General features: G+C 52.5%; 1 protein-coding gene across 2 annotated transcripts in view; it reads right to left on the bottom strand.

Annotated features, from left to right (window-relative positions):
• SCNN1B (sodium channel epithelial 1 subunit beta) overlaps window positions 1-19,818 on the bottom strand; it is a 76,097-nt gene that overhangs the window by 3,445 nt on the left and 52,834 nt on the right. For both annotated transcript variants that reach the window (XM_033425971.2, XM_033425972.2), the window contains exons 4-8: window positions 15,724-15,914; window positions 5,860-5,963; window positions 3,930-4,093; window positions 3,510-3,617; window positions 977-1,094 (exon numbers count right to left, since the gene is read on the bottom strand). In XM_033425971.2, coding sequence (XP_033281862.1) covers window positions 977-1,094; window positions 3,510-3,617; window positions 3,930-4,093; window positions 5,860-5,963; window positions 15,724-15,914 — 685 coding nt within the window. The remainder of the gene's footprint in view (window positions 1-976; window positions 1,095-3,509; window positions 3,618-3,929; window positions 4,094-5,859; window positions 5,964-15,723; window positions 15,915-19,818) is intronic.

Genomic DNA, 19,818 nt, shown 5'->3' with positions numbered 1-19,818 from the left:
GGGAGTTGTCTCAATCCGAACCCCCCTGGTCATGGAGAATCACCTACATCCACCCCCAACCCGCCCCGTCGCCAGCCATTTCACCCCAGCCTGGCCTGGGGGATCCTCTCCCCAGACAGCCCAGCCCCAGCTCAGCAGCATCAGAGCAGCTTTCCCTCCACCTGTCACCCGATCCTGGCCGGTGGGCCGGGGTGATGGGGTCATGTGGGAAGGGATGGGTGGCTGGAAGGGGTAAAGTTTTCCCCTCTTGTCCACACATTTTGTTAGTTTTAAGAGGTGGTAGGGGGCTTCCCTGGCGGTCCAGTGGTAAAGAATCCGCCTTCCAATGCAGGGGATGCAGGTTCGATTGCTGGTCAGGGAACTAAGATCCTACCTGCCACAGGGCAACTAAGCCCCCGGGCCACAGCTACTGAGCACGTGCGCCTCAACTAGAGAGCCCGTGTGCAGCAAACTACAGAGCTCATGCGTTCTGGAGCCCACGTGCCACAACTAGAGAAGAGAAAACCCACATGCCACAGCTAGAGAGAAGCCTGCGCGACGCAACAAAGAGCCCATGCGCTGCAACGAAAGATCCCACACGCCTCAATGAAGATCCCGTGTGCCGCAACTAAGACCCGATGCAGCCAAAAAGTAAAATAAATAAATAAAAGGTTAAAAGAAAAAGAGGTGGTGGGATGCTCTTTGCTGCTGACAACATCCATCGGTGTTTGGACTCCAAGCCTGGATCCCAGCTCAGTGTGAGCCCAGCAGGGGCTCCTCCGCCTGTGGCTTCAGGTCTCAAGGACAAATTCTCTCCCGAACATACATGTTTCAAGTGTAGTTAATGGAGTCGAAGAGTAGGGGGAGAGGCGAGAGGGGCTGTGGTCTGAGAGGACGGGGACGGAGGGTGTGGAGCTCCGACCTCCCTTGTGGTCAGGGCCTTCGGGGGCAGTGGCCCAGCTGGCGGGTGGCCGGTCCCCCGGGGCTCCCCACTCACCCCAGTCTGGGAATTCCTGGTTGTTGCAGTATTTCTCTCCACGGGGCAGTGGGTACAGGTAGTGGCCACAGCTGCAGTTACGGATCATGTGGTCTTGGAAGCAAGAGCGAATACAGGCCTGGGGGTGGAGGAGGTACAGAGAGAATGCAGACTTGACGGTGATGTCCCCGTCCCAGCCCCGGGGGAAGGGGGCCCGGAGAGCTTGCTGCCCAGGCCACGGGGGCTGGGGGGCGGGGGGGAGGGGCACCTCCCGCGCAGAAGCAGTGGCCGAGCCTCCTCCAAGTTGGGGCGTGGTGGTCCTCCCCTGTCCCTGGCCCCCGTAGAGGGACTCGGGCCAGAGGCCAGCTCTCTGAGGATGGCCCCTGCCACCCTTCAGAGTTGGGGCCCCACGGATGACATGGGGAGGGGTGGCTTGTTCCAGCACTAAAGCGGACTCTGAGGGACTTCCCTGGCGGTCCAGTGGTTAGGACTCTGCGCTTCCACTGCAGGGGGCACGGGTTTGATCCCTGTTCAGCAAACTAAGATCTGCATGTGGCCAAAAAAAAAAAGCTAACTCTTAGATAGCGCTTGTCACAAGGCTGCCAGCAGCTTTCCGAGCCCTTTACGTGGAAGGACCCAGAAGGGAAGACAGGCAGGCTTGCCCTGTGCTCCTTCTTCCTGGAGAGAAACACTCAGGGAAGGCGAGAAGTGTGCTGTGATTGCTCAGAGTGGATGGAAGAGGAAGTGACCTTGTACAGAATGTCCCCTGTTTGGGGATGGGGGAGGGGGAGAGTGGACTCAGCCCTCCCCTCCCCCCACCCCAGCCCCGGGCTGGTTGAGATGAATCTACTCATACTGGGTTTTCAGGTCATTCCACTCAGAGACGAGCTATGTGTCCCGGGGCCAGCCCTTAGCCTCTGAGCCTCAGTTTACTCCTGTCGCTCCCGTCGGCTCAGGCGGGGAGCTCGGCTTGCCATGGGGCACTCAGCGAACGGAAGCAGCCATTCCTCACGTCTCTTGCTGCCCAGGTTCCCAAGCGCTGCCTCTGGAGGACCCCCTGCTCCCACCCCGGCCAAGGAGCCCACAGCTTCTCTTCCGCTCTCCTGCCTGCTGCTCCTCAGGCCAACCCATCCTCTCCTCTGTCCTCCCTGGCAAACCTGGGGGCTCCCTGCGGGAGGAAGTGGCCGGGGGGAGGTGGCAGATGAAATGGCACAGCCGGGAGGAGCGGGTCTGGGGCGAGGTCAGGGGCAGTGGCGTCAGAAGGGAGCCCTGACTTGGCCCAATGTCTCCCACTCGCCCAGACCCCACTGTCTCACCTGGAAGGAGGGAGTCCTCTCCAGGGCCCAGCTGAGGCTGGGCTAGGGCGGGGCCTGGGCGGGCCGAGCACCAGACCAGGGCCTGGGGCTCTGCCAAGGTCTCCGGCCAGAGTGGTGACTGCACTGGACTGGACGAAGCAAGAACTGAGGTTTTTCTGGAATGAGGCCTCCAGGGCTGGGGCCTGATGCCTCTGGCCTCCCCCTCCATGCTCCCCACCTCCCTGTGCTGTCTTGTCTGTCCATCTGTCCTCCCTCCAGAGGCTTGGAAGGTTCCCTGAGCTCTCCATCGCAGGCAGAAGCCTCTCTAGACAGGAGCGTCAGAGTGTGGGGTGCCTGGGGTCAGCTGGATGGAGTGGGCGGGCAGGCAGGCATGGGGGAGAGTGGAGTCCCCTGACTAAGGCAAACGGGAAGACCACACCTTGCTTGGGGCTCTCAGACACGGAGCCAGGCACTGCTCTGCCATGGCCCTTGTTATGCCTCAGTTTCCTTATCCACCAAGGAAGACTGGGCTGGGAGAAAAAGTGTCAGCAAGTGGTCACTTTTGCAAAGACTCAGTGTGTCCTTCTCCACTGGGGCCAGGTCTGAGGCCAGGCCTCCTGGGCTGACCTTGGAGATCAGCATAAGGGGGAAGCCCCCAGCTGCAGCAAGGGGGATTGAGGCCAGATACAAAGAGGGACTTCTCAGGTACATCAATGAGGCATTTGGACTGGGGTATGTAAACCCCAATTTCTTCATTCCTAATAATAGTATCTACATCTTAGGGTTGTTGTGAGGGTTAAATGATTTAATGTATATATGTGAAGCACGTGGAACAGTGCCTGCCTAGCACACAATAAGCCTGCTGTTATTAGTATATTAATACTTATAATAAATGGCATATATAATAAATGCTATTAATAGCATAATACGTTAACAATAATTAGTAATTATTGTTAGTATATTATTGCCCGTAGGGGTATTGAAAGGATTAAATGATGATGTAATTCACGTAAACCCTTAACATACACAAGGCTTCTTCTTGGGAGACCCCAGAGCGAGACCCCAAGGGCACACCTACAAAGCAGGGTGGAGAAGCGGCCAGCCCTGGGCCCCGGTGGGAACCAGGACAGGGCACCCTGTGGTCCCAAAGATCCAGCAGAGTCAGCCCTGCTGGGATTAGCTTTCCCAGAGACCTCAGGCCTCAGGCTAGGTAGACGTGGATGGGGCCCCAGCGTCATGAGGCTGTACCATCTTCCCACCTGGATGGAGTAGGTCGTGTTGTAGTCGCTGTAGAGGTTTCGGATGGGGACGTCGGAGCCGTTCACGGTGCACTGGCTGTAAGGCTCGCCCTTGCGCTCCAGCTTGTCCTGTGTGAGAGGTTGTTTGTGGGGGGGCCCCTAGTCACCCCTAGGAAGCCCCCTCTGTTCCTCCCTCCCATCTAGCATGCAGGTCTAGGGGATGCTGAGAGGGGATAGAGGGCTGATGTCCCAGCAGGCGCCAGTGCTTGGGGGGCACCCATCTTTCCCCAGAGCGTGGCCGCCCGGTGTGGTTCCAGCCAGAAGGCGAGGCAGGAGTGGATGGTGAGGAGATCCAGGGCTTGGGGAGGCCCGGATCTCTGGCTGTCAGGCCCTGGGAGGTGGGCGCTGGGCAGGTGGGGTGCCCTTGGGCTGCAGCCATACCACCAGCACCCCGATGGAAGTCTCCATCCCCGACATGGCGAAGATGCCCTCTTCTTTGATGAAGGGGTACGACATCTGCTCGTGAAGCATCAGCCGGGCACCGGCTGTGGATGTGAGGAAGGGCACGTAGTCTTCCTGGCCCACGTCCAGGATCAACTTCAGGCCTGAGGGGAAGATGGGGCCGAGGGCTGCCTGAGCTCGCTCCCCAAGGCTGAAGGGACACCCACCACCCACTGGTCCAAGTCCCCTCCAGCCAAGGGTCTGTGCAGGAAGCTGGCTCCACTTTACGAAAATCCAGACTTCTTGCTTTCTCTAAGGCCCCCATTCGAGTCCAAGCCACCATGGTCTTGGGCTCCTTTTGCCCCCATACCACCCGCCATGATCTCTCTTCCACAGGGCAGGTAGACCTAGGGCCACAGCACAGGCGGTCCTACCTCCAATCACACAGGTCCTCACGCTCTCCACTCACTTCCCTTTGCTGCCGTGCTGCTTCCTGCTGCTAGGACTTCGTAACGCTCTCCCTTCTCTCTGGAATGCTGTCTCCAGCCTCACCTTTCACCTAGAAACTCTTGCTCTTCCTTCAGATCTCAGCCCAAGTGTCACTTCCTTCAGAAGCCTTCCCTGACTACCTAGACTGGGTCTCAGGATCTCTGCGATATGCTCTCCTAGCCCTGGAACTTTCCTTCCAAGTACCTCTCTCACTCTTGAGATTCTTCTTTTATTATCTGTCTTCCTGCCCCACTCCACTGTTCCCTTCTTGAAGGTAGAGACCAGACCCATCATTTTATGCACCATGGGACCGGGCTAGGTGGTTAGGACAAGAAGGCTAGCATTTACTGAGCACTTGCTACATGCTGAGTGCTGGGCTAAGGGCTTTATTTACATGATCCCACTGGTGCTTTCAAGGGGCATATGAGTTAGGTACAATTATCGTCCCCATTTTACAGATGAGGAAGCTGAGGCTCATAGAGGAGAAGGGATGTTGTCATAGGTCACTCAGTGAGGAAGTGGAGGGTTGCTGGGCTTCTAAACAGGCAGCCAGGCTCCTTGATCTTAATCTTCTCGTATAGACTTGAGTCGACCAGCACCTCTGTGATACCCAATGTCAGGGGCACAGGGGTGGTGAAGGGTGGGCAGCCCACCCACACCCCTATTGACCAGCAGCCCTGACAGTTGCTGAATGACACCTGCCCTCTGATGGCTGGGGAGGGCACAACCTGAGCGGGGAGGAAGGATTTGCTCCCCAGGGCCTGGTGCACATGCCGAGTCCGCCAGCCTTTCTCCCCAAATGAGCAGCCTCTGCTGTCAACCGCTTCCTCTTCCTCCCTTCTGTTCACTACTTCACCTGCTCTCTGTCTCTCAAGAACTGCACAGAAACAAGGCTGAGAGGAAGGGTTCTGCCCCAGGGTAACTATGTGAGCGTGGGCAAATTATGTACAACTTCTCAGAATATCTGCATTTATCGAGCATTTGCTACTTGCCAGGCTTAGAGACAAGGCTGCTTGCTCTGTGCTCAGAGGTCTACCTGCCTTAGGCCAGGATGATTCGATGAGTTCTATACTACATATATGCCCTGCTCTGTTCGATATGGGGAAACAAGGGCTTCGAGAAGTTAAGTCTCAGCTCAGCCTCACCCGGGGATAAATGGTGGAGCTGGGATTCCACCCAGTCACAGAAGCCTGTGCTCTCGACCACTAAGCTTACTGCTACCTCGCTTTCCTCATCAGCAAAATGAGCACACCGGGCACTACCCCAGGGATTTACGAGCGTTGGGTGGGGGGACGGCCTAGCCCCCGTGCACACAGTAGGTGCCGGCCTCCCTCTACCCTCGGTCCTGCCCCTCAATGGCCGATGGTAATTTGGTCTTTCAGCCCCACGTGATAGGATTTAAATCCTCATGGCCCTGGCTCCAGGACAAACCAACACTTACCAAACTCAGCTCCGGGGTTGGCTGAAGGGAGGGCCTTCTCCTTCATGCCCCAGTTGAAGATGTAACAGTTGCCATAATCAGGGTGGAAGATGCGTGTGAAGTTCCTGAAAGAAACACCATCAGCTAGAGAGCAGGGCCCACCCCACCCCATCTGATGCCTCCCCTGCCCAGGGCTCGGGTAGATTACTGCTCAGAGAGGCTTAGGAAGGGAGAGGTGAGCAACAGGTCATTCTGTCCCTTCACCTGCACCCATGCACCCACCAGAGAGGAGATTCCTGGACTCCCTTGGGAAAGAAGGGTGAGGAAGGGTGGGACGAGGCTCTCTGGCTTAGCCATGAGTGATGAAAAAGAAGATTATTTGATGTTTTCATGTCTCATCTACACGGTCTTGTAAGTCATGTGGTCATTTAAACGGTGGCCCCCCAAAAGAGATGTCCACGTCCTAACCCCAGGGACCTGGGAGTGTGATCTTATTTGGAGAAGGAGTCTTTGCGGACATAATTCAGGATATTGAGATGAGATCAGCCTCTTTTATCCATGTGGGCCCTAAATCCAACCATGAGTGTCCTTAAAGAGACAGAAGAGGAGACACAGATACAGAGGAGAAGGCCATGTGAAGACGGAGGCAGAGACTGGAGTTACACAGACAGAAGTCAAGGAACACCTGGGCCCACCAGACGCTAGAAGGGGCAAGAAAGGATTCTCCCCTGCAGCCTCTGGAGAGAGCCTGGTCCTGCTGACACCGGGACTGCCCACTTCTAGCCTCCTCTGTGAAAGAATAAATTTCTGTTGTTTTAAACCACCCAGTTTGTGGTCATGTGTTACAGCAGCCCCAGGAAACGAATACAGATCATAAGAGTGAGAGGGCGGCTCCAGGCAGTGTTTGCTGCAAGGAGCTGGCAGAATGCAGACAGGTGGGCTTGTCGGGGAACCTCGGGAGCTCAGGTAAAGAGGAAAGTAGACGGAGATGGAGGGCTGTGAATCAGGAGGGGGTGCAAGCAGAGGCCAGGAAAGAGAGAACTTCACAACGAGGTGTGAAGAGCCCCATCTAGGATCCTATCTTATGTCATGAGAATGTCTCCTAAGGAAATAATTCAGCAACAACACAAAATGTTTGCATAAAGATGCTCATGGAAGAAGCGACAGTATAATGTAGTTTCAGATAATTTGGTTAATTTTTTTTGATATGGAACTTTTCAAACATAAAAAGTTGAGAGAATGAAGCCCACCACCAGCTTCAACAATCCCCTACGGGACTTCCCTGGTGGCGCAGTGGTTAAGAATCCACCTGTCAATGCAGGGGACACAGGTTCGAGCCCTGGTCTGGGAAGAGCCCACATGCCGCAGAGCAACTAAGCCTGTGCGCCACAACTACTGAGCCTGCACTCTATGAGACCACGAGCCACAACTACTGAGCCCACGTGCCACAACTACTGAAGCCCGCGCACCTAGAGCCCGTGCTCCGCAACAAGAGAAGCCGCCGCGATGAGAAGCCAGCTCGCCGCAACTAGAGAAAGCCCGCACGCAGCAACGAAGACCCAACACAGCCCAAAAAAAAAAAAAAAAAAAAATCCCCTACGGCCAGTCATGTTTCATCTCTACCTGCCCCCACTCTCCCTCCCATATTTTTGAAGAAAATCTCAGACATCATAGTTTTATTTGTTAACATTTCTATGTGTATCTCTACAAGAACTCTTAAAAAACCATGCTAAACATAACAAAAATTCCTTAATATTATTAAACATTCAATTTATATTGTCTCACAGAGGTCAATTCTGGGTTTACAATTTATTTGTTTAAACTGGGATCCAAATGATGTTGACATGTGATTGGTTGATATGCCTTTGAAATCCCTTAATCTATGGCTCCCTTCATCTGACTTTTTTTTTTTGTCCTTGTGAAATAGCTGTTAAGAGTTCTGGTTTCATCCAGCTAATAACTGAAGAAGGAGTGATACAATTAGAGGATCATCATTTTGCACCCCCGATTTTGGGGATTTGGGGCAATGTGCACCAGTAGTGACCAATGCTGTGTGTCCTGATGCAAGAGCACAGGCTGTCCGGGAAGTGGCCTTGCCAATAAACAAAACAACAGCAAAACCCAGCCTTGAATAGGATCGAGCATCTGTCTCTACCGTTTATAGCAAATACTGGAGACAGAGGAACAAGTTCAAAGACACTACAAAAAGTCAGTATGCAAAATCCAGACTCCAGTTTCTTCAACAAAGAAATTGTGAGAGAGGGTAAGGGAGGTAACCTATAGATTAAAATAAACTACAAAGACTTGGTTACAATCACAACCTGTGGACTTTAATTGGATCCTGATTCAAACAAGTAAACAAAAAAGTATGACATTGACGAGTGTGAACACGACTGGATAGTTGATGGTATTGAGGTATCACTGTACATCTCTTTTTCAGGTAGGATAATGGTATTGTGCTTCTGTTTAAAAAAGTCTCTTTTAAGATACATTCTGAACACTATATAGATGAAAGAATATGATGTCTGGGATTTGCTTTAAAAACAGCACAGGACAGGATGTGAATCACGCTTGTTGGTTCTGGGTGGGTAGGTCCATGTGAGTTCATCACACCCTGTTCTATCTATGTGTATGTTCTCAAGTCTTCATAGGAAATAGCATTTAAAATGTCCTTGTGTTGGGCTTCCCTGGTGGCACAGTGGTTGAGAGTTCGACTGCTGATGCAGGGGACGCGGGTTCGTGCCCCGGTCTGGGAAGATCCCACATGCCGCGGAGCGGCTGGGCCTGTGAGCCATGGCCGCTGAGCCTGCGCGTCCAGAGCCTGTGCTCTGCAACGGGAGACGCCGCAACAGTGGGAGGCCCGCGTACCACAAAAAATAATAATAATAATAAAATAAAATATCCTTGGATGCTTTTATACTGTTTTTGTTATTTCATTAAAAAACAGAAAGGAATGGGGCTCAGTGCATCAAATACTGCAGAAATATCACCCGAAATGCAGTACTTTCTAAGCTTTCTGTCCCACAACCTTTACTGAGCGACTTTCAGGGGCCAGGCCCGTGCTGAAGATTTCTAATTCTCAAAATAACCCCATGAGGTCAGCTGCTCTTTGTCCCTGTGTTCAGATTAGGAAACCATTTCCTCTATCTTTTGTCTCACTGTCTGTGCCAGCAGAATGAGGTGGGTCCAGGGCAGGCAGTGAAATCCAATCTGGGAGCTGACCCTGCCTGACACATGTGAGCTGCCTCCTCAGCCTCTGAGCTTTGGTGTCCTCCATGGTGAAAGGGAAATCAGGAAGAAAGTGCATTTCTTCACCCAACATTTATTGAGGAGCGCACTGCGTTGGGGACACTGAGGCTGGCAAGACAGCCCTACCCTCGAAGCTCACAGCGTGGGGGACACTACGGAGCAGCGTCACGGCAATCCTCTCTTTCCAAAGTGCGTCTCTGGCCTAGCTGCCTCCCTCCACCTCCAAGGCTCCCAGCCTGGTCCAGGCCGCCGGCATTTCCTGCCCCAGTTCCTGCTGGAGCCTCTGCCTCCCCGGTCCTTCTCCCTCAGTCTTCCTCCTGCACAGTGGTCAGGGTGAGTGTTCAAGTTGTGAATCAGCCGACGGCACGCCCCTGCTAGAACCTTCCAGAAGCTCCTTGCTGCTCACAGAATAAAATGCAAACGCCCTATTGGGCTTTCTCCCTGCGTTGTTCATTATACTCCAGAGACACTCCAAGATGTTTCCAAATTCAAGGCCCGCTGCTCCTTGGGCCTGGGATGTTCTCTGAGCGTCCCCTGACCTCCCTACGCAAAGTCACTTCCCGGTTACTTGACCATTTCCACCTGCTTATTCCCCTGCGGGCATGCGCAGAAGCTGAACTCATCTCCTTTAACTGCTTGCTTATCAGCTGCCTCTTGCTTTAGACCATAATCCCAGGGAGGGCAGCTGTCTGTTTGCAGGGAGAAAGAAGTTAAGGGCTAGGAGCTCAGGCCCGGGAGCCAAGCCTGCCCGAATTTGAATTCTGGCTCTGCCACTTACTAGCTGGTGAGCCTGGGGGAAGTTACTTCACCTCTCCGTGTCTCGTTTCTCCACCTGTAACACTGGGGTAACAACAGCGCCCACCCAAAGGGACTGACATGAGGGTTGGAAGCCAAGCACACTGAAATACTGAACAAGTTCACCCCCCATCCTCAGAGCCTGGCACTCGGTAGACACTCAGTAAATATTTGTTGGATAAATTATAGTATGTGGTAAGAGTATCAACAGAGATAAGCCTGGAAGAGTGGGCGTCGGGGTAGGGAGTAGGTCAGGGAAGGTTTCATGGAGGAGGTGAGGCCTGAGCTGAGACTTCAAGGGTGAGTAAGAGGTAGCCGAGCCTGGCGGGTGGGGAGGAGAAAGGGCAGCCCAGGCAGGGGGCACGACACATGCGAAGTCCCAGAGGGAAGAAACAGCTTTGGGCAGGCACTACAGAGTCTCTGTCCTGTGTGGGATCAGGGCTGTGGCCACAGGGAAGGAACGGAGCAGGGCAAGCCAGCTGCAGCCAGGCCGTGTTCTGGAAGGAGAGGCCCCACCCCAGGGGTGTGGGGATACGGTGTGCCCGAGGAGCTGTCCTGGACATCTACAGCTCAGGAGTGGGTGGCTCCGGGCACGGCCAGATCCCCTCCTGTCCCGGGTTGCACTCTCAGTCTTGCCAACTATTTGCTTGTTGATAATGTTCTTTACCTGGAGAGGCTGCTCCCAGCACTGGCTACCTCCGGCTCCAGAGCTAGGCGCTTCCCTCCAAAAACCTTCCCTGGAACAGAGGCTAGGTGTATAGACAGAGACCAGCAAGCCTCCAGAAAAGACTGGGAAACAGAGCATCCTAGCAGGAAGCAGTATAACAACAGTGGTACTGTGTAGTAGGGTTTGGGGAAGGTCAGGAACTAGCTGGCCAATCCCTGAAGCAATAATAACAACAACAACAACACTTATAGATGCCTAGATCTTGGTTTCTAAATACCATTCTCCAATAAAAGGACTGGAGCTCCTCAGAGAAATGGCTGATTCTAGGACTGGGGCATCTTGTTGTGCCAGAAAGTAAGGAAGTACTTAAAAAATAAATAAAGGGATGGGAACAGGTCAAAGAGACATAGGAGCCAACTGAAGGAGCTCTCAGTGGCCAAAGATGGAAAATTTTGAGTAAGAAAATAAATAGTGTGGTATTGGATTACAACCCAAATATACACGAGTCCATATTGGTATAAATTAAGAGACTGAATAAATAAACAAATGGAGAAGACATACATCTTCCTTACAGAAGAATTCCAAATAGTGTATGTTCCCCTCTCCAGGAGAAGTGGAGTTTAGTCCCTCTCCCCCTGCCGTCACCTCCACCCTCCAGAGGACAGGCTGAACTTAGAGACGTGCTTCCACGATACAGAGCACAGGCGGGCAAAGTGGTTACGTTACAGTGGAGAAGCCCAGCACGCAGCGCCTGCACCTCGGAAGGCCAACATCGCGGGTGGTGTCGAGTGCCTAACATGCACCCCACACACCACGTGATGAGAAGCCCCTCACCTCTGTGGTCTTCTTCCCCCAAATCCATCTTATCTGTGTAACCCCAAATCAAAGCCTTTCTATAAGACACCCAACCAGTACTCTGAAACTGTCACGATCATCCAGAACAAGGAAGTCTGAGCAAGTGTCACAGCCAGAATGGACAAAGGAGGCGTGACAACTGACAGCAACCGACAGGGGTCTCTCGGATGGAATCTTGAACAGGAAAAGGTCACCAGGAAAAACTGACAAAATCCAAATAAAGTGTTAGGTGTATTTAATAATGATGTGCCCATGTCGGTTTCTTGGTTTTGATAAATTACTATGGTGATGTAAGATGTCACCGAGAGGGGAAACTGGGTGAGGAGTACAAGGGAACTCTGTACTCTCTCTCTGAAACTTTTCTATAAATCTAAAGCTATTCCACAATAAAAAGTTTATCTTTAAAGTGCTCATATAATTCTTAACACATGCTCGGCACTGTTCTAGGCACTTCTTTGTTTTTCTTGTCTCCTCTACTTTTTTTTTTTTAACATCTTTATTGGAGTATAATTGCTTCACATAAGCACTTTATCTACGTTAACTCATTTAATCCCCATGATAGCCCTGTGAGGTCATTTCACTATCCCTGTTTTCCAGATGAGAAAATTGAGGCACAGAGAGGCTAAGTAGCGTGCCCAACAACACACAGAGCTGGCATTCAAATCTGGGTGCTTTGGTGTCAGGGTCCAAACGTGGCTCACATGTTCCTAAAACTGCAGCTGCTGCGTCTTGAGCATTTGCCACATACGAGCAGGAGAGGAAGGAGTCCAGAACAGAGTGAGGAAGCCGTTGTGTCTGGAGCGTGGCCCTGTGAGGGCAGAGAGAGGCACGTGTCCTCAGCACTGAGTCTGAGGCTGATTCAGGAAGGTGGGTAACCAGCTGGCTGTGGGAGTGAGCAGAAGCGCAGAGATGGGTGGACTGGGGTTTCTGTGCCAAGTGTCTGGGTCACACCCTCCGCTCAGACTGCCGAGTGCTGAAGAAACAGGCTTGGGAGGGGTGGGTGGGGAGGAAAGATGATCTTGATTTCTGATGAGGTGGTGAAGTGACACAAGGTGGGCCTGGCCCAGACTGCCACCTCTGACACTCACCAGCTGTGTGACCTCAGAGATGTTGCTTAACCTCTCTGGGCAGTGGTTGCATCATATAAAACGAGGGCTTGTTGCCAGGGTCAAATTGATTTTATACATGTAAAGTGCTAAGAATAGTGCTTGGCACATCAGAAGGGCACAATAAACGTTAGCATCATTATTGAAGAATGAGTTCCTTGTCAAATGTGGGTTTAATGAGAATAATACTGAGTCTTCACTACTGTCAGCCTGTCATGCAGATTAACTCATTGAATATTCAAAATAACTCTGTAGAGTAGGCACTGTTATTATCTATTTTACGGAGGAGGAAATTGGAGGCATATAAAGGTTAAGAAATTTGGGACTTCTTCCCTGGTGGCGCAGTGGTTAAGAATCCCCCTGCCAATGCAGGGGACACGGGTTCAATCCCTGGTCCGGGAAGATCCCACACGCCATGGAGCCACTAAGCCTCTGTGCCACAGCTACTGAGCCTGTGCTCTAGAGCCCGCGAGCCATAACTACTGAGCCTGCGCGCCTGGAGCCTGTGCTCTGCAACAAGAGAAGCCACCACAATGAGAAGCCCGCGCACCACAACGAAGAGTAGCCCCCGCTCGCCGCAACTAGAGAAAGCCCGCGCACAGCAACAAAGACCCAACGCAGCCAAAAATAAATGAATTTTTAAAAAAAAAGGTTAAGAAATTTGTTCAAGGCCACACAGCTCGTAAGACAGAGCAAGGATCTGAACCCAATAGTCTAACTGCAGAGTCCAGCCTTGAGCCACCCCTTCACTAGACTTACTCCCCAGCCCTAGCTACACCACAAAAGTTGTGTGGCCAATACCGGGTGTTGCCTGCCCATCAGCCATCTTCTCTTTGGGGGACCACCCTCAGTCCATGTGACCCAAATGTGACTCGTTTTGGAGGGCGCCATCTTGGCAACAAGCAGGTCATCCCCAGGTTGCCTCTGGCCCTGGATCAGGCCTGGAAACAGCTGGCTCAGCTTAGGGGCCGTGCTGTGCGCAGAACGCACGCCTTCGAGCACTGGGATCCTGCTCGATGGGAGATGCTGACGCTTCAGGCACCAGGGACCTGGCAGCAGATCCCGGTGGATCCTAGTTGAACCCACTGTCCCAACTCACTTGCACTTCAGGACATATTCTGACTGCGCAGATGGCCCATATATTTGCAATTACAGTATTACGTCTCTCTCTTTTAGCTGAGAGGGTAAAAGATGAACTTGTGCGCACAGCACTAGTCCATTGCGTACCAACAGCCTTCAGGCAGGGCTGCCAGGGATGGTTGGGCAGGTGTGCTCTGAACCAAGTGCCCAGGCCCAGAGAGAGGGCTGGAATCCAGCCTGTCACCAACCAGCCAGGAGGTGTACCATCAGCAGGGGGCCATCACGCAACTCTTCCACCTGTAGGACTGGCCTTTTCTGATTCTCACAACGGACCAAATGTGCAGCGCTGCCTCCTCAGTGGGCCTGGATTCCGTGACACAGCCTACGAAATGCCTGCCTTTCGAGTGCCTGTGCGTTTTGGGGGACAGAGGGTCCACAGCTGTCAGCAGATTCTCAACAGAGGTCCCTGAAGGTGTACGATTTGACTGAGTTGGGCTGAGGCCACGATCCCTAGGAGGGTGAAACCGGTAGCCTGTCCCTCATCCAAAGCGGCCAGACTCAGCACAGCGCTCCATTCTCCAGAGGCCTTAAGTGTGGGAATTTGAAGCCCCAGGCCAGGAAGACGCCAGCACCTCTGGGAAACAGGACTGGCTGAAGCCCGGGGCGGGACCCAGATGGTGTGGTCCCCCTCACCCAGACGCCTGGCCAGGAAGCCAGGAGGGGCGCTGGGGCTTCAGCAGCTCTGTCTGTACCCAGCCCCTTCCTTCCCCCGTGACCCGCCAGCCGACCTGCAGCCCCTCTGCCGGCTGCCCCAATTCGGGGACAGAGCTTGGCTCTCAGGCCCAGGGTCTGGATGGTCAGAAGCTGGGGAGGGGAAGGAGGGGGAGATCTGTGGGCTATTTGTAAGAGGACACAGGCTTTTAGGATTGACCCTGCCCTCATTCTGCCATCTTTTCAACATTGGGGGTTGTTTGGGAAAAAGGTGTTTACAGTGAAGACTTCCAGGGCCCTAAGTGCTGACATGAGCCGCTTCATTTCCTTTTTTTTTTTTCTAAAAAAAAATTTTTTTTTGGAAGTTATCTGCATAATGTACTTTTGTCACTATGAATTCCTTTCATATTTTTTTAACATTTTGGAGTATAATTGCTTTACAATGGTGTGTTAGTTTCTGCTTTAAAGTGAATCAGCTATACGTATACATATGTTCCCATACCTCTTCCCTCTTGCGTCTCCCTCCCTCCCACCCTCCCTATCCCACCCCTCTAGGTGGTCACAAAGCACCGAGCTGATCTCCCTGTGCCATGCGGCTGCTTCCCACTAGCTATCTATTTTACGTTTGGTAGTGTATATATGTTCATGCCACTCTCTCACTTTGTCACAGCTTAAAGACACAGACCTACTAGAGAATGGACTTGAGGATATGGGGAGGGGGAAGGGTAAAAAATTTTTTTGTTTTTTGGCCACACAGCATGTGGGATCTTAGTTCCCTGACCAGGGATCGAACGCCGCACCCCCTGCCATGGAAGCACGGAGTGTCAACCACTGGACTGCCAGGGAAGTCCCCCCTTTCATTTACTCTTCACAGGAACTCTAGGAAGTGGCTATGGTTACTGTTCCTGTCTTAGGATGAGAAAACCGAGGGCAGTAGATGCTGGGGTACCTGCACAGATCCCCAGCTGCGGGGTATTGGAGGCTAACAGCTCACAGCCGCCCCTTCTCCCGCCACCTTGCCTGGGAAATTAGGAGACCCCGGCCCATCCTCCTGGGGGTGGCACAGAGCCAGTGAGTAACTGATGAGGGCACGTACAAGGGGCTGCTCCCACGCCCCCGCCCCCGCCCTCCGCTTAAGGGAGGTCAACTCTGTGGTGCGGTTTACGCTCCCCGTGGATCAGGTCAGGCCTAGACGTCACCTGTGGCCACAGCCTCCCTTAGCTCAGTCCTCTTTCCTGCAGACTTTCCCTAAAGCGATTCCCTCAGTACGTGATGGGGCCTTCAGCACATCCCTGTCTCAGGCTCTGCCCCCAGAAAACCAAAGACACCTGGGCACAGAAAACTGTGGTGCGGGCTGAGTGGCCAAGCAGGGGTGTGGACCGGGATGTGGACCCTGGCTGCAGGGGGCCCGGCGGCTCCTACCTGTAGGTGCAGGCCTCTGCCCCGAAGAGGCAGGCCAGGATCAGCTGCTCGGCGGAGTAGCCCATGGCCACCAGCTCCTGGTTTGGAACCTGTGCGAAGATGTTGGTGGCCTGTAGGGCGTACCACTCCGTCACTGCCTGGGTGGCGCTGCTGAAGTTCCGGAAATTGCACGTGGTCCCATTGTGGCTGCACTGCGGGGGCAAGAGAGGTTCCTGTGGGCGGGGGCTGCTGCCAGGCCTCTGCCCTGAGGGCCAGGGCGGCGAGTGCGCTGCCAGCTGCCCTTCCTCAGGGGGTGCCTGGGTGCGGGGGCTGCCCATGGCTGGGCTGGGGGGAGTGTGTTTGCACGCACGGTCACAAGGCTCAGGCTGTCCCCTCACACACAGCTCTGCAGTCACAAGGACTCACAGGCAGCACCTGCCACCCCCATATAACATAGCCTCAGGCACAAGGGAACGCACACACGCACACACGCATACACAGACCCCGCTTTCCGACACCTGCAGTCACATGATGTCCTGGGGTCACAACTCCACACACACGTCCATGTACCTTGATTTACGCAAGCGGCACCACATTCATGCTCACGTGGGCACATCTACAGCACACACTCGGACCCTCCACTCCCCTGACTCCCTTCCCAGCCCCCTCCCCAGACATCCAGAGGCAGCTCCCTGGAGGCTGTGTGGACCATGAAGGACCCAAGACTCCAGGTCTGCCCACCCCTCGGCTGGGAGAAGGACCCAGGCCTCGTCAGCTCGAGCCGACAGAGGGGCGCAGGCCCCTCCACCATGAAGCCCAGGTCCCCTGTAGACACAGGACAGGCTAGGCCCTGACACTCCAGCCTTGGCCACTCTGCCTCTATTGGTCCTCCTGGTGGGAACCCAGGAGGCCTGAGGGAGAAGCTTCTCCTTAGTCCTGAGACAGCCCTCTCCAGGCCGGCATGGGGCGCTGTCCTCATGCCAGTTCCTGGAGGTCCTCATCTCACCTCAGGGAGATGATACTACTTAAGAGTCACTCTCGGGACTTCCCTGGTGGTGCAGTGGTTAAGAATCCGCCTGCCAATGCAGGGGACACGGGTTTGAGCCCCAGTCCGGGAAGATCCCACATGCCACGGAGCAACTAAGCCCGTGCGCCACAACTACTGAGCCTGAGCTCTAGAGCCTGCAAGCCACAATTACTGAGCCCACGTGCCACAATTACTGAAGCCCGCGCACCTAGAGCCCGTGCTCCGCAACAAGAGAAGCCACGGCAATGAGAAGCCCGCGCACCGCAACGAAGAGTAGCCCCCGCTCGCTGCAACTAGAAGAAAGTCCGCGCGCAGCAACAAAGACCCAATGCAGCCAAAAATAAATAAATAAATAAATAAATAAATATATATATATATATATATATATATATATATATATATATAAAAGGCTCACTCTGTCCTGGGCTCTGTTCTCAGGACTTTTTTTTTTGGGCCACACCCCATACCTTGCAGGATCTTAGTTCCCTGACCACGGATGGAACCTGGGTCCCCTGCAAGGGAAGCTCAGAGTCCTAACCACTGGACTGCCAGGGAATTCCCAACTCAGGGCTTTAGTTCTATTATCTCATCAATTCTCACAGCAGCCCTGCCCCATCATCATGAAGACACTGAGGTCCCCAGCCCACTTGCACACCCACACAACATGCACTCACACACACACGTGGGGCCTGACCCTGAGAGCTGGTGCAGCCACCAGGACCACGCCTACTTTACAGGTGAGGAAATGGACACAGGAAGCCTGCTAACTGCACCAAACAGTAGTAGGGCATTGGGTCAGAGCGGGCACTGGGGCTCTGGAGCCTCGTGCTGTTTGCTGGTTTGTATGGGGGGGGGGCTGGGTTGTGGAAGTCCTGACCACATGGGGGGCACGGGAGGCAGTGACATCCTTCTGGGGAGTGTCTAGCCCCAGCCTGGGTCCCCAAACAAGGCTGATCATCAGAATCACCATGGAGCCTATTAACAAGACAGATTCCTGGGTCTGGGCCCAGAACTGCCCATTCAGATTCTCCAGGAATGGGGCCCAGGCATCTGAGCAGTTACAGAGCTCCCAGGGGATCCCGGGGCACAGACAGGGAACCTTCTTCCTACTGCTGGCTTGCGGGCATCCCAGCATCCCAGTTATGCTTTGGCAATGACTGTACTGCATAGCTGTGGTTTTTCACCTGTCCGATAGTTATGCCTCTGTCTTTTGATAATAAGACTTAATTCCTCGTTGCTGCTGCTGTTGGCTGAGAAACATCTTTTTGTTCACAGAAAACAAGATTATGTTCTTACCAAAAAAGATGAAACCAGCTGGGTTACTTTCAAAAGACAACCAAGTGAGCACTGCAGACTAATGAGTAGGATCAATAAGAACGTGATTTTGGCACTTTTAACGTTGACAAGTTCTGCATTTCTGCTGTTTCGGTTGTACAACTACAAGCACTATTTATCAGCAAAGCCTTTGAATGCTCTTCTGTCAAAAATAACAGCCGTGGCGTCAAGATGGCAGAGGAGTAAGATGTGGAGATCACCTTCCTCCCCACAAATACATCAAAAATACATCTACATGTGAAACACCTCCTATAGAACACCTACTGAACGCTGGCAGAAGACCTCAGATTTCCCAAAAGCTTTGCTTTTACCATTCGTCCTAGGGTTCTATCTGTCCGTTTTGTTGTTGTTTTTGTTTTTTTTTTTGTTTTTTTTTTTTGCATTACGCGGGCCTCTCACTGTTGTGGCCTCTCCCGTTGCGAAGCACAGGCTCTGGACGCACAGGCTCAGCGGCCATGGCTCACGGGCCCAGCCGCTCCGCGGCATGTGGGATCCTCCCAGACCGGGGCACGAACCCGTGTCCCCTGCATCGGCAGGCGGACTCTCAACCACTGCGCCACCAGGGAAGCCCTGTTTTTGTTTTTAGTATAGTTTTTAGTGCTTGTTATCATTGGTGGATTTGTTTTTTGGTTTGGTTGCTCTCTTCTTTCTTTCTTTCTTTTATTTATTACTTTTTTATTTTTAATAATATATTTTTTATTTTAATAACTTTCTTTTCTTTTCTTTTTCTTTCTTTTTTTTTTCTCCCTTTTCTTCTTAGCCATGTGGCTGACAGGGTCTTGGTGCTCCAGCCGGGTGTCAGGGCTGATCCTCTGAAGTGGCAGAGCCGGATTCGGGACATTGGTCCACCAGAGACCTCCTGGCTCCATGTAATGTCAAATGACGAAAGCTCTCTCAGAGATCTCCATCTCAAGCTAAGACCCAGCTCCACTCAACGACCAGCAAGCTAAAGTGCTGGACACCCTATGTCAAACAACTAGCAAGACAGGGACACAACCCCACCCATTAGCAGAGAGGCTGCCTAAAATCATAATAAGACCACAGACACCCCAAAACACACCACCGGATGCGGTCCTGCCCACCATAAAGACAAGATCCAGCCTCATCCACTAGAACACAGGCACCAGTCCCTTCCACCAGAAGCCTACACAATGCACTGAACCAACCTTACCCACTGGGGGCAGACACCAAAAGCAACGGGAACTACGAACCTGAAGCCTGAAAAAAGGAGATCCCAAACACAGCAAGTTAAGAAAATTGAGAAGACAGAAAAATACACAGCAGATGAAGGAGCAAGGTAAAAACCCACCAGACCAAACAAATGAAGAAGAAATAGGCAGTCTACCTGAAAAAGAATTCAGAGGAATAATAGTAAAGATGATCCAAAATCTTGGAAATAGAATGGAGAAAATACAAGAAACATTTAACAAGGACCTAGAAGAACTAAAGAGCAAACAAACAATGATGAACAACACAATAAATGAAATTAAAAATTCCCTAGAAGGAATCAATAGCAGAATAACTGAGGCAGAAGAACGGATAAGTGACCTGGAAGATAAAATAGTGGAAATAACTACCGCAGAGCAGAATAAAGAAAAAAGGATGAAAAAAATTGAGGACAGTCTCAGAGACCTCTGGGACAACATTAAACACATCAACATTTGAATTTTAGGGGTCCCAGAAGAAGAAGAGAAAAAAAAAAGGGACGGAGAAAATATTTGAAGAGATTATAGTTGAAAACTTCCCTAATATGG

Source organism: Orcinus orca, chromosome 16 (assembly GCF_937001465.1).
Source record: "Orcinus orca chromosome 16, mOrcOrc1.1, whole genome shotgun sequence".
In the NCBI taxonomy this organism is placed as follows: domain Eukaryota; kingdom Metazoa; phylum Chordata; class Mammalia; order Artiodactyla; family Delphinidae; genus Orcinus; species Orcinus orca.
This window is presented reverse-complemented; position numbering and strand designations above follow the sequence as displayed.